The 12,505-nt window shown below is 43.0% G+C and overlaps 1 protein-coding gene across 2 annotated transcripts in view; it reads right to left on the bottom strand.

The window, feature by feature from the left end:
- Positions 1-12,505, bottom strand: part of arap3 (ArfGAP with RhoGAP domain, ankyrin repeat and PH domain 3) — a 344,677-nt gene that overhangs the window by 32,380 nt on the left and 299,792 nt on the right. For both annotated transcript variants that reach the window (XM_060837460.1, XM_060837459.1), the window contains exon 25: positions 7,653-7,789. In XM_060837460.1, coding sequence (XP_060693443.1) covers positions 7,653-7,789 — 137 coding nt within the window. The remainder of the gene's footprint in view (positions 1-7,652; positions 7,790-12,505) is intronic.

Raw genomic sequence — 12,505 nt, 5'->3', positions numbered from 1 at the left:
TGAGAAAAAAGACTAAGTACATTCACCTTATCTGTGCCTCTCATGATCTTATACACTTTAATATGGTCCTCTCTCAGTCTCCCTGTACTCAAAAGAAAAATGTTGTACCTTGTCCAACCTCTTCCTATAACTCACACCATTGAGTACAGGACACGTCCTTGTAAATTCCTTCTGCACTCTTTACAGTTTAATAACTTCCTTCCTATAGCAAGATGACCAAAACTGAACACAATATTCCAAGTGCGGCCTCACAAATGCCCTGTATAATTGCAACATAACTTCCCAAATTCTATACTCAATGCTCTGACTGATGAAGGGCACGTGTGCCAGATGTCTTCTTCACTGTGCTGTCTACCTGTGACTCCAGTTTCAGAGAACTGTGAACCTGAACTCCAAGATCCCTCTGTTCCATTACATTCCTTAGGCCCTACCATTCACCATGAAACTCCTATCTCGATTTGACTTTCCAAAATGCAAGACCTCACACTTATCTAGATTATGGTGTACTGGGTTGTGGTTCTGTTCGCCGAGCTGGAAGTTTTTGTTGCAAACGTTTCGTCCCCTGGCTAGGCGACATCATCAGTGCTCTGGAGCCTCCTGCGAAGTGCTTCTTTGATGTTTCTTCCGGTATTTATAGTGGTCTGTCCTTGCCGCTTCCGGGTGTCAGTTTCAGCTGTCTGCTGTAGTGGTTGGTATATTGGGTCCAGGTCGATGTGTTTGTTGATGGAGTTTGTGGATGAATGCCATGCCTCTAGGAATTCCCTGGCTGTTCTCTGTCTGGCTTGCCCTATGATCGTAGTGTTTTCCCAGTCGAATTCATGTTGCTTGTTGTCTGCGTGTGTGGCTACTAGGGATAGCTGGTCGTGTCGTTTTGTGGCTAGTTGATGTTCATGTATGCGGATTGTTAGCTGTCTTCCTGTTTGTCCTATATAGTGTTTTGTGCAGTCCTTGCATGGTATTTTGTAAACTACATTAGTTTTGCTCATGTTGGGTATCGGGTCCTTTGTTCTAGTGAGTTGTTGGCTGAGCGTGGCTGTTGGTTTGTGTGCCGTTATGAGTCCTAAGGGTCGCAGTAGTCTGGCTGTCAGTTCTGAAACGCTCCTGAAATGACCAGCTATCCCGAGTAGCCACACACGCAGACAACAAGCAACATGAATTCGACTGGAAAAACACTACGATCATAGGGCAAGCCAGACAGAGAACAGCCAGGGAATTCCTAGAGGCATGGCATTCATCCACAAACTCCATCAACAAACACATCGACCTGGACCCAATATACCAACCACTACAGCGGACAGCTGAAACTGACACCCGGAAGCGGCAAGGACAGACCACTATAAATACCGGAAAAAACATCAAAGAAGCGCTTCGCAGGAGGCTCCAGAGCACTGATGATGTCGCCTAGCCAGGGGACGAAACGTTTGCAACAAAAACTTCCAGCTCGGCGAACAGAACCACAACAACGAGCACCCGAGCTACAAATCTTCGCACAAACCTTGAACACTTACGGGTGTACTGGGCTTTATTGGTAGAGGTATTGAGTTCCGGAGTCCTGAGGACATGTTGCAGTTGTATAAGACTCTGGTGACGCTGCATCTGGAGTATTGTGTGCAGTTTTGGTCGCCATACTATAGGAAGGACGTGGAGGCATTGAAACAAGTGCAGAGGAGGTTTACCAGGATGTTGCCTGGCATGGTAGGAAGATTGTATGAGGAAAGGCTGAGGCACTTGGGGCTGTTTTCATAGGAGAAAAGAAGGTTTAGGGGAGATCTGATAGAGGTGTACAAGATGATTAAGGGTTTAGATAGGGTTGACAGTGAGAACCTTTTTCCGCTAATGGAGTCAACTGTTACTAGGGGACACAGGTTTAAATTAAGGGGTGGTAGGTATAGGACAGATGTTAGGGGTAGATTCTTTACTCAGCGGGTGTGAGTTCATGGAATGCCCTGCCAGTAGCAGTGGTGGACTCTCCCTCTTTATGGTCATTTAAGCGGGCATTGGATAAGCATATGGAGGTTATTGGGCTAGTGTAGTTAGGTTGGCTTTGACCGGTGCAACATCGAGAGCCGAAGGGCCTGTACTGCGCTGTATTTTTCTATGTTCTATGTTCTATGTTCTAAACTCCATTTGCAATTTCTTGATCCACTTCATCAGCAAATCAAGATCTTGCTGCAATTTCTGATAACCTTCCTCACTGTCCATGATACTGCAAATTTTAGTATCACCTGCAAACTTACTAATCCTGCCTTGTACATTTTCATCCAAATCATTGACATAGATAACAAACAACAATGGGCCCATCACAGACCAAGGCATTCCAGTAGTCACAGGCCTTCAATCGAAAAAGCATCCTTCCACTGTTATCCTCTGCGTCCTACCATTAAACCAATTTTGTCTCCAATTTGCCAGCTTGCCCTGGATTCCATGCTATCTAACCTCCCAGAGCAGCCTAACATATGGAACCTTATCAAAGGCCTGCATCAATGACCTTCCCACTGTCATAATGTCAGAAGTGGGGATGTTCGCCGATGATTGCAGTTTTCAGCACCATTCGCGACTCCTCGGATACTGAAGCAGTCCGTGCTCAAATGTAACAAGCTCTGGACAATATCAGTCTTGGGCCAATAAGTGGCCAGTAACATTCACGCCACACAAATGGCAGACAATGACCATCACCATTAAGAGAAACTCTAAACACCACTCCTCAACGGTATTTCTATCATTGAATCCCCCACTGTCAATATCCTTGGGGTTACTATTGACCAGGAACTCAACTGGACTCACAACATAAACACAGTGGCTACAAGAGCAGGTCAGAGATGAGGGATACTGGTGCAAGTAACTCACCTCCTGACACCCCAATGTCTATTCACCATCTATAAGGCATAAGCCAGGAGTGTGATGGAATACTCCCCACTTACCAGCACGAATGCAGTTCCAACAAGACTCAAGAAGCTTGACAACATTCAGGACAAAGCAACCCACTTGATCGGCACCACATCTACAAACATTCAATCCCTCCACCACTGGTGCTCAGCAGCAGCAATGTGTGCTACCTACAAGAAATTCACCAAATATCCATAAACAATCTTCCAAACCCACGACCACTGACATCTAGAAGGACAAAGGGCAGCAGGTACTTGGGAACACCAACACTTGCAAATTTCCCACCAGCCACACACCACCCTGACTTGGAAATATAATGCCATTGTTTCACAGTCATTGGGTCAAAATCCTGGAATTCCCTCCCTATCGGCATTGTGGGTCAACTCACAGCAAATAGATGGCAGTTATTCAAGAAGGCACCTCACCACCATGCTCTCAAAGGCAAATACGGATGGGCTATCAATACTGGTCAGCCAGCAATAGCCAAGTCCTACAAATTAATTTTAAAAAACTGCCCTGCCCCAGTCAACCTTCTTGGATACTTCATTAAAGAACTCTAACAAATTTGTGAGACATGATCTCCCACACAAAAAGCCATGCTAACTACTCATAATCAAACCCTGTCTTTGCAAATGCATATATATCTTATCATTCAGAATCTTCTCAAGTAACTTACCCAGATATGTTCGGCTTACTAGTGTATAATTTCCTTAAATTCTTTCACTTGAAGTTCTATTTTGCAGATTACACACCACTGGGAAAAGTACTCCATTAAAATAAATACTAGTTTGTGACAGCTTGGCAGTTCCAAGAGGCTTATGCACCTTTTTCTCTAATGTCAACATTTCAAGTCTCCTGATGCTCCCTCCCAGCGTTTGTGACTCATCTCCTTCAAAGAGTACATGACCCCTCCAAAGGTCTCCAAAGATGTCTCAGGACCATCACCATATGGATACCTTGTCTCTCCAAATGGGTAGCCTGGTTATCAAACTAATTCACAAAGTTCAGTCTAACATGTAAACATTGGGTTCCATAACACAGCAATGCCAAACTCCTGTTTTGGTGAAGCACCTGGTCAATTACATAAACAGGTAAAAATGTATCATGCAAAAACCAGCCTGGACCCAATCCCATTCACATAAGCTATTGAAGGGTTGTGTTTGGGTACAGAGCTTGTATTATCATGCCACTTACATCATTCTTGTCACAACAGGTTTTCAACCAGGGAAATATTGGGTCCATGTGTACAGAGCAGTTGTTGACATCAAACTGTTGTACTGTAGGTGGACCTGGGCTCTGCATCGGTGATATATAAGATCTTTAAAGAAATTCCACCGGCAATAGCTTCTCCACATTAACTAGATTCAATGGGAAGATCATCAAATAAACGCTAGGCCTCCTTCTTCAAACCAGGTAAGATCATTCAGGTAAAATACATGCAAACTTAATCAGGATGACTAGGTCAATACCCAGGAATTGAGATGTCCCGGAACAAAATCCTCCTTACTAACATCTGGGGGACAGCTGTCTCACAGACTAGTCAAGCAATATCCTGGCATAGTTATACTCATGGAATCACACCTTAAGACAATGTACCAGACACCACCATCACCATCCTTTGAAATGTCTTTTCCCAGTTGTTGGACAAATCCAGTATAGGTGGCAGCACAGTGGTAAACAGATAGAAGGAGTTGCCCTGGGAGTCCTCAACATTAACTCTGGACCCAAGAACTCTTATGGCTTCAGGTGAAACATCGGCAAGGGAACTTCCTGCTGATTACCAAGTACCATCCTCCCTCAGCTGATGAATCAGTACTCCTCTATGTTGAACAACACGGAGGTTAGCTAAGGTACAAAAAGAAATCAAAAAGGTAAAGAGAGGTGGATTTCAATGTCTGTGTTGGGGGAGGGATGCGAGGGCTATGACTGTCTATGAGTGTGTGTGTGTGTGTAAAGGTGCATAAGTCTGTGAGAGGGTGCATGTGTAAGTGTGGGAGTGAACGTGTGAGCATATGAGAGAGGGTCTGTGTGAATGTATGAGTCTGTAGGAGTGTATGTGTGCGTATAGTGCAATGGAGTCACCTGTAGTGTGACAAGAACCCAAGGTCCTGGTTGAGTTCATCCCCCATTACACTCATTACCCCCACCCCCTCCTAACCCCCCTCCCCCTCCCCCCTGCCACACACACACACACACACACACACACACACACACATAAGTTTGTGGGGTGAAATTGTACTTGCAGAATTACATTTTACTTTGCTCAAAAACTGCATGAATCCATGTAAAATTCTGTAAATATATTTTTTAGATTAATATCAGTCTGACCAGTCTCACACAGGGTAGCTCACACCTGAATGCATTATCTGGGTCCACATGACACCAATTGCTAAAATTCACCTGAGAATGTAACTTTTAAATGTTCTGTGGTTTGCATATGAAAAAACTGAAACCAACATGTTCATTCCAAAAGATGAGAGACTTAACAAACAATCCAGGTCTTTTTCAATATATAATTTCAGTTACATCACACTGGAAACCTTTGCAATAAATTCTGTGTCTTACAATCTTATACTCCACAAGCACCTGATGAAGGAGCGTCGCTCCGAAAGATAGTGCTTTCAAATAAACCTGTTGGATTATAACCCGGCATTGTGTGATTTTTAACCTTGCGCACCTATCATCGGGACTGCGGAGGGGGAAGGAGGCTATGGAATAAATAGAGGGAGTGGGGTGGAGTGAGCGAAAGGTATGTGGGATGATGCATCCCACATGTTGAATCCCCTCTTCTCTGATGCTGCTTGATATGAATATAGAACATAGGACATTACAGCGCAGTACAGGCCCTTCGGCTCTCGATGTTGCGCCGACCTGTTGTACCAATCTGAAGCCCATCTAACCTACACTATCCATGTACGTCCATATGCTTGTCCAATGATGACTTAAATGTACTTAAAGTTGGCGAATCTACCACCGTTGCAGGCAAAGCATTCCATGCCCTTACAGCTCTCTGAGTAAAGAAACTACCTCTGACATCTGTCCTATATCTATCACCCCTCAATTTAAAGCTATGCCCCCTCATGCTCGCCGTCACCATACTTGGAAAAAGGCTCTCCCTGTCCACCCTATCTAACCCTCTGATTATCTTATATGTCTCTATTAAGTCACCTCTCAACCTTCTTCTCTCCAATGAAAACAGCCTCAAGTCCCTCAGCCTTTCCTCATAAGACCTGTGCTTTCTCCAGCTCCACACTTTATTGAGCCTGGTGAAGTTACCAAACAGGATTACTTGCATGCCAACAACATAATTACCAACACAGATAGAACTAAGACATCCCACAATCAAAGGATCAAATTTAAGTTCTGTCATCCTGCCAGATCTTGTCATAAATGGTAGTGGATGTTTAAACAACTCACTGAAGGAGGAGGCTCCACAAATATCACCATCCTCGATGATGTAAGAGCCTAAAAAAATCAGTGCAAAAAACAAGGCTGAAGCTTTCGCAGCAATCTTCCACCAGAAGTGCTGGATCCATCTCAGCCTTCTCCAGAGATCCCCAGCATCTCAAATACCAGTCTTCAGCCAATTTGATTTGCTCATGTGATATCAAGAAACAGATGGAGGCAATAGATGCAACAAAGGATATGAACCCTGATAACATTCCAGCAATAGAACTGAAGACTTGTGCTCCAGTACTTGCCACCCCCTTGCTAAGCTCTTCCAGTATAGTTACAAGGCTGGTATCTGCCCGACCATGTGGAAAATTGATCAATTATGTTCTATACATAAAAAGCAGGACAAATTCAACCTGGATAATTACCACCCCATCAGTCCACTCTTGATCATCAGTGAAGTGACAGAAAATACCACCAATAATCTGCTCACTGATAGCTGGTTTGCATTCTGCCAGGGCCACTTATCTTCTGATCTCATTACAGCTTTGGTTTGAACATGGACACAAGAGCTAAATTCCAGGGGTGAGATGAGAGAGACAGCCCTTGACATCAAGACTGCATTTGATTGAGTGTTGCATCGAGGTGTCCAAGCAAAATTGGAATCAATGAGTATTGGGGGAAAACTCTTTGCTGATTGGAGGCACAGTTGGCACATTGCAGATGGTTGTAGTTGTTGAAGGTCAGTCAACTCAACTCCAGGACACTTCTGCAGGAGCTCTTCAGGGTTGTTGCCTCGGCTCAGTCATCATTAGCACCTTCCTTCTTTCATAAGGTTAGCAGTGGGTATGCTTGTCAATGATTGCACAATTTTCAGCACTGTTTGCAACTCCGCATATTCAGAGGCAGTCCGTTTTCAAACACAACAAGATCTGGACAATATCCATGTTTGGGCTGACAAGTGGCAAGTGACATTCACGCCACACAAATGACAGACAAAGAGTGGACTAATGGGGCAGAAATTGGCTCAGTTGGATTGTCCTGCTTTCTGTGCACAGGACATTCTTGGGTGATTTACCTCATTGTTGAGTAGATGCCAGTGTAATAGCTGTCCAGGAATAACTTGGTTAGGTGTCAGTCTGAAGCAAATCCAGCATAAATCAATGCCCAGTGAAAGGAGATCTGGTAAGTATATCGAGCTTTCAGAAATCATGAGTTGAGAATTCAGATAATTCCTGATATTCCTCCTCCAGATAAACACAATAAGCAAATGAATGATATCAATTGATTTTATTCTCATCACAGGCTCTGTGTAATAATAAAACCAATGTGTGATTATTCGCAGACATCAAAAAGAATGCTCAAAAGGTTACCTTTTTATCCTTAAAAAGAAGCAGCTTACGGTCTCGTAAAACAAAATACCGCTCCTGGAACTTGTTTCCAGACAGAAGTTTTGGTGGTTCTTCTCGACACTTCAACATCCCACACTTTGGAGCTTCGCTTTTAACTGCTATAAAAACATTGAAAAAGGAATAAAACAGACATTGTGTTCCTTGCATAATAATTTTGCTCCCACATTAGATTAAATCACCAAATTATGGAAGACAGTGCTTTGTCCTGTGTTTGGGATGTAACTCTTATTACAACTGATTGGAGGAGTGGGAGAAAGTGAGAACTGCAGATGTTGGAGATCAGAGTCGAGACTGTGGTGCTGGAAAAGCACAGCAGGTCAGGCAGCATCCGAGGCGCAGGACAGTCAATGTCACACATAAGCCCTTCATCAGGAATTGGAGGAATGCAGTGGAGGTCAAGCGCCACTATTCCACATGCTGCACCAAAATGTAAACATTTTATCTCATCATCAAAATGATCAATTTGTTACACTTTATATTGAACAAAAGTGAACCTTCATTAAGTTTCTTTAATAAGCTCAAGAATTAACTCTTTCTAATAAGAACAAACTTATTGTTTTAACAAGTCTCAAAATAGGGAGTTCTGGTCAGTGAAATTTTATCAGAATTTGTCCAATTATTTCACTGAGCAGGAAACAGTTTTGAGCTGGTGTTGCTTTAAGAATTTGTCTCTTAATAACAGACAGTGAGAGAATTAGCATTGCTTTCTATGCAAGTCACTCCATAACTGACACGTTAAGTTTTGCACTGTAAAAACAGCTTTAATTCAGAGTTTGCTTCTAGGCAATGTTTAATGCAGACTCGAAAGATTTTTCCAAGCTTGTTTTCCATCTGTCAAGCCAGAAATCTTTTCTTATCTCTTCTTAAAAAGTTTGAGCCAGCATTCATTGCCTATCATTGAATGTCTGCGAAGAATTGTTCATGAGAGTGAAGGAACAGCAATGTAAATCCAAATCAGGATGGTGTGAGTTGGAAGGGAACTTTCAGGTGGCTGTGTTTTTGCTATCCTTGTACTTCTGGGTTGTGGATCTTAAAGGTACTGTCAGAGGAGCCTGAGTGATTTGTTGCATAACATAATGTACATGGCACACACTACTGCTGCTGTGACTCATTGTTGGAGGTCGTGGATGTGGAAGTTGTTAGATGGGGTACCAATGAAGAGGGTTGCTTTATCCTGGATGCTGTCAAGAATGTTATCCTTTACTGTGAAGGCTAAAGATCACACGACACCAGGTTATAGTCCAACAGGCTTATTTGGAATTACAAACTTTTGGAGCATGAAAATACTGTGGATGTGGGAGATCTGCACAAGTCTGACAATATCAATGGAATGAAACAAAGTGAACATTTCGAGTCTAATGAATCTTCAACTGATTGGGGCTGGAAAATGATGGTTATCATGCTGGGTGAGGACACCTAGAGAAAAAGACAAAGGGAGGGCTGATGGTAATAAAGGAGCTCGTGAAATGCAAATTGGAGGGTAATGATAAGTGTGAATAAGAGAAAAATAGATCAGCTCCACTGTTGGCAAACAGGACGTGATGAGGAGGAGGTAATCAAAATGTGATTTTTTAAAATTTATTCACTGGATGAGGGCACCATTGGCTAGTCCAGTATTTATTGCCCATCCCTAATTGTTAAGAATCAGCCACATTGGTGTGGGTCTAGAGTAACATGGAAGCCAGACCAGGTAAGAATGGCAGTTTCCTCACCTAAAGGACTTTAATGAACGTAATAATCAACAATGGATTCATAGTTATCATTAGACTCTTAATTCCAGGTAATTATTGAATTCAAACTCCACCATCTGCTATAGTGGGATTCAAACCCAGCTCCCCAGAACATTACCTGAGTCTCTGGATTAACAGTGATCATCACCTCCTCTGGACTGTGCTTACATTGAGTCTGTGGCAAGATAGCCACAAGGGAAGAGGTTGCTTTTAACTTCACTTTATTGTGACCAGCTAAGGAGGTGGGTGCATAAGGAACCAGTGCATTCCTCCTCACCCTTGAGCCTAATGCATTAGGTGTCATGTCTGCTACACCAAGCTTGATCCACTTGTGAATCAATTCTGCCTCTAATTCTGTCAAAATATAATTTAAGGGGCCTTGTGGTGCAATGGTAGCATCCTGACCTCTGAGCCAGAGCTGGGTTCCATCTGCTCCAGGGCTGTGTCATAATACACCAATTTTATATAGATTGATTGGAAGGTGTCTAAGAACAACTCCCTGGTACAGTATCTGTCCTACTGCATGTGTTTTAAGTCATGGCTAACTCTTATCCGCTCACTAGATTTATTTCCCAGAGTTCCCAGGTCCCTTACTGTCCCTAAATACTAATGAGTCTTCAGGAAAAAAAATGTCTATTCTTACAGACTGTGAGAGTTACTTCAATTGCTGATTTCACTGATGGCTTTTGCCTTTTCCACTGTGACCATACTTTTTTGTGCGCTTCATATCTAACTCTAGACTATAAGGGCAAGGGGGTGTGATGGATGGCAGGATTGGGAAGAGAAGGGAGAAAAGCCGCAGATACAGTCAGGTAGATGGGTTAACTCCAGGAAAGGTAGAAGAGGTAGGCAGGTAGTGCAGGAGTCTCTGTGACTATCCCATGTGTGCTGTTTTGGAAAATGCAGGGGGTGATGGACTCTCAGGGGAATGTAGCATGAACAGCCAAGTTTCTGGTATCAAGATAGGCTCTAATGTAATGAGGAGTATGGCGGATTCCAAGCAATCAATTGTGTTGGGGACTCTGTAGTCAGAGGCACAGACGGATGTTTCTTGGGCCAACAGCAAAAAATCAGAATGGTGTGCTACCTTCCTGGTGCCAGGATCAAGGATATCTCAGAGAGGGTGCAGAATGTTCTCAAAGGGGAGAGGGACCAGTGGGCAGTCACTGTACACATTGGGGCCAATGATATAGGAAGGGAAAAGGATCGGAATCTGAAGGGAGAATATAGAAAGTTAGGCAGGAATTTAAAAAGGAGGCCTTCAAGAGTAGTAATATTTGGATTCATCCTGGTGTTCTGATCTAGTGAGAGTAGGAATAGAAGGATAGAGCAGATGAATGCGCGGCTGAGGAGCTGGTGCATGGGAGAAGGGTTCACATTTTTGGATCGTTGGAATCTCTTTTGGGGTAGAAGTGACCTGTACAAGAAGGAAGATTTGCACCTGAATTGGAAGGGGACTAATATACTGGTAGGGAGGTTTGCTAAAGCTACTTGGGAGGATTTAAGTTACTTAGTAGAGGGGGATGGGACCCAGGGAGATGGTGAGGAAAGAGATCAATCTGAGATTGGTACAGCTGGGAAAAGAAGCGAGTTAAACAGTCAGAGCAGGCAGGGTCAGAGAACAAGGTAGGACTGATAAATTAAACTGCAATTATTTCAATGCAAGAGACCTAACAAGGAAGGCAGATGATCTCAGGGCATAATTACGAACATGGGGGAGGGGATATCATAGCAATGACAGAAACTTGGTAGCTTAATGATACAGGATACAAATGTTAACGGAAAAGTAGAAAGGGGAACAAGAGAGGAGGGGTGTGGCATTTCTGATAAGGGATAGCATTACAGTTGGACATAGGGAGGACATTCCTGGGAATATATCCAGGGAAGTTATTTGGGTGGAACTGAGAAGTAAGAAAGGGGTTAATCACCTTATTGGGATTATATGATAGACCATCCCCTAATAGTCAATAAGAAATTGAGAAACAAATTTGTAAGGAGATTTCAGTTATCTGTAAGAATAATAAGGGTGGTTATGGTAGGGGATTTTAATTTTCCAAACATAGACTGGGACTGTCATTTTGTTAGGGGTTTAGATGGAGAGGAATTTGTTCAGTGAGTACAAGAACATTTTCTGATTCAGAATGTGGATTTACCGACTAGGGAAGATGCAAAAGTTAACCTACTCTTGGTAAGGGCAAGTGCCGGAGTATCGGTGGGCGAGTACTTTGGGGCCACCGACCATAATTCTCTAAGTTTTAAAATAGTGATGGAAAAGGACAGACCAAATCAAAAAGTTGAATTTCTAAATTGGAGGAAGGCTAATTTTGACGGTAAGATGCTAAAAATTTCAAAAGCTGATTGGGGACAGATGTTCGCAGGTAAAGGGGCGGCTGGAAAATGGGAAGCCTTCAGAACTGAAATAATGGGAGTCCAGAGACATTCTTTTCCTGCTAGGATGAAAGAAAAGGCTGATAGGTGGAGGGAATGCTGGATGCCGAGAGATATTGAGGTTTCGGTCAAGAAAGAAAAGGAAGCATATGTCAGGTTATAGACAGCAGAGATCGAATGAATCCTTAGAAGAGTATTAAGGCAGTAAGAGTATACTTAAGAGGGAAATCAGGAGGGCAAAAAGAGGACATGGGATAACTTTGGCAAATATGGTTAAGGACAATCCAAAATGTTTTTATCAATACATTAAGGACAAAATGGTAACTACGGAGTGCATAGGGCTCCTTAAAGATCAGCAAGGCAGCCTATGTGTGGAGCCGCAAAAGATGGGGGAGATATTAAACAAGTATTTTGCATCAGTGTTTACTGTGGAGAAGGACATGGAAAATATAGAATAGAGGGAAATAGATATCAAAATCTTGAAAAATGTCCATATTACAGGGGAGGTAGTGCTGGATGTCTTGAAACTCATTAAAGTGGATAAATCCCCACGACCTGATCAGGTGTACCCTAGAATCCTGTGGGAAGCTAGAGAAGTGATTGCTGAGCCCCTTGCTGAGATATTTGTATCATCGATAGTCACAGGTGAGGTGCCAGAAGACTGGAAGTTGGCTAACATGGTCTCAGTATTTAAGA

The sequence above is a fragment of the Hemiscyllium ocellatum genome, chromosome 16 (assembly GCF_020745735.1).
Source record: "Hemiscyllium ocellatum isolate sHemOce1 chromosome 16, sHemOce1.pat.X.cur, whole genome shotgun sequence".
Taxonomy (NCBI): domain Eukaryota; kingdom Metazoa; phylum Chordata; class Chondrichthyes; order Orectolobiformes; family Hemiscylliidae; genus Hemiscyllium; species Hemiscyllium ocellatum.
Note: the sequence above shows the minus strand (reverse complement) of the source record. Positions and strands in the feature narration are given on the sequence as shown.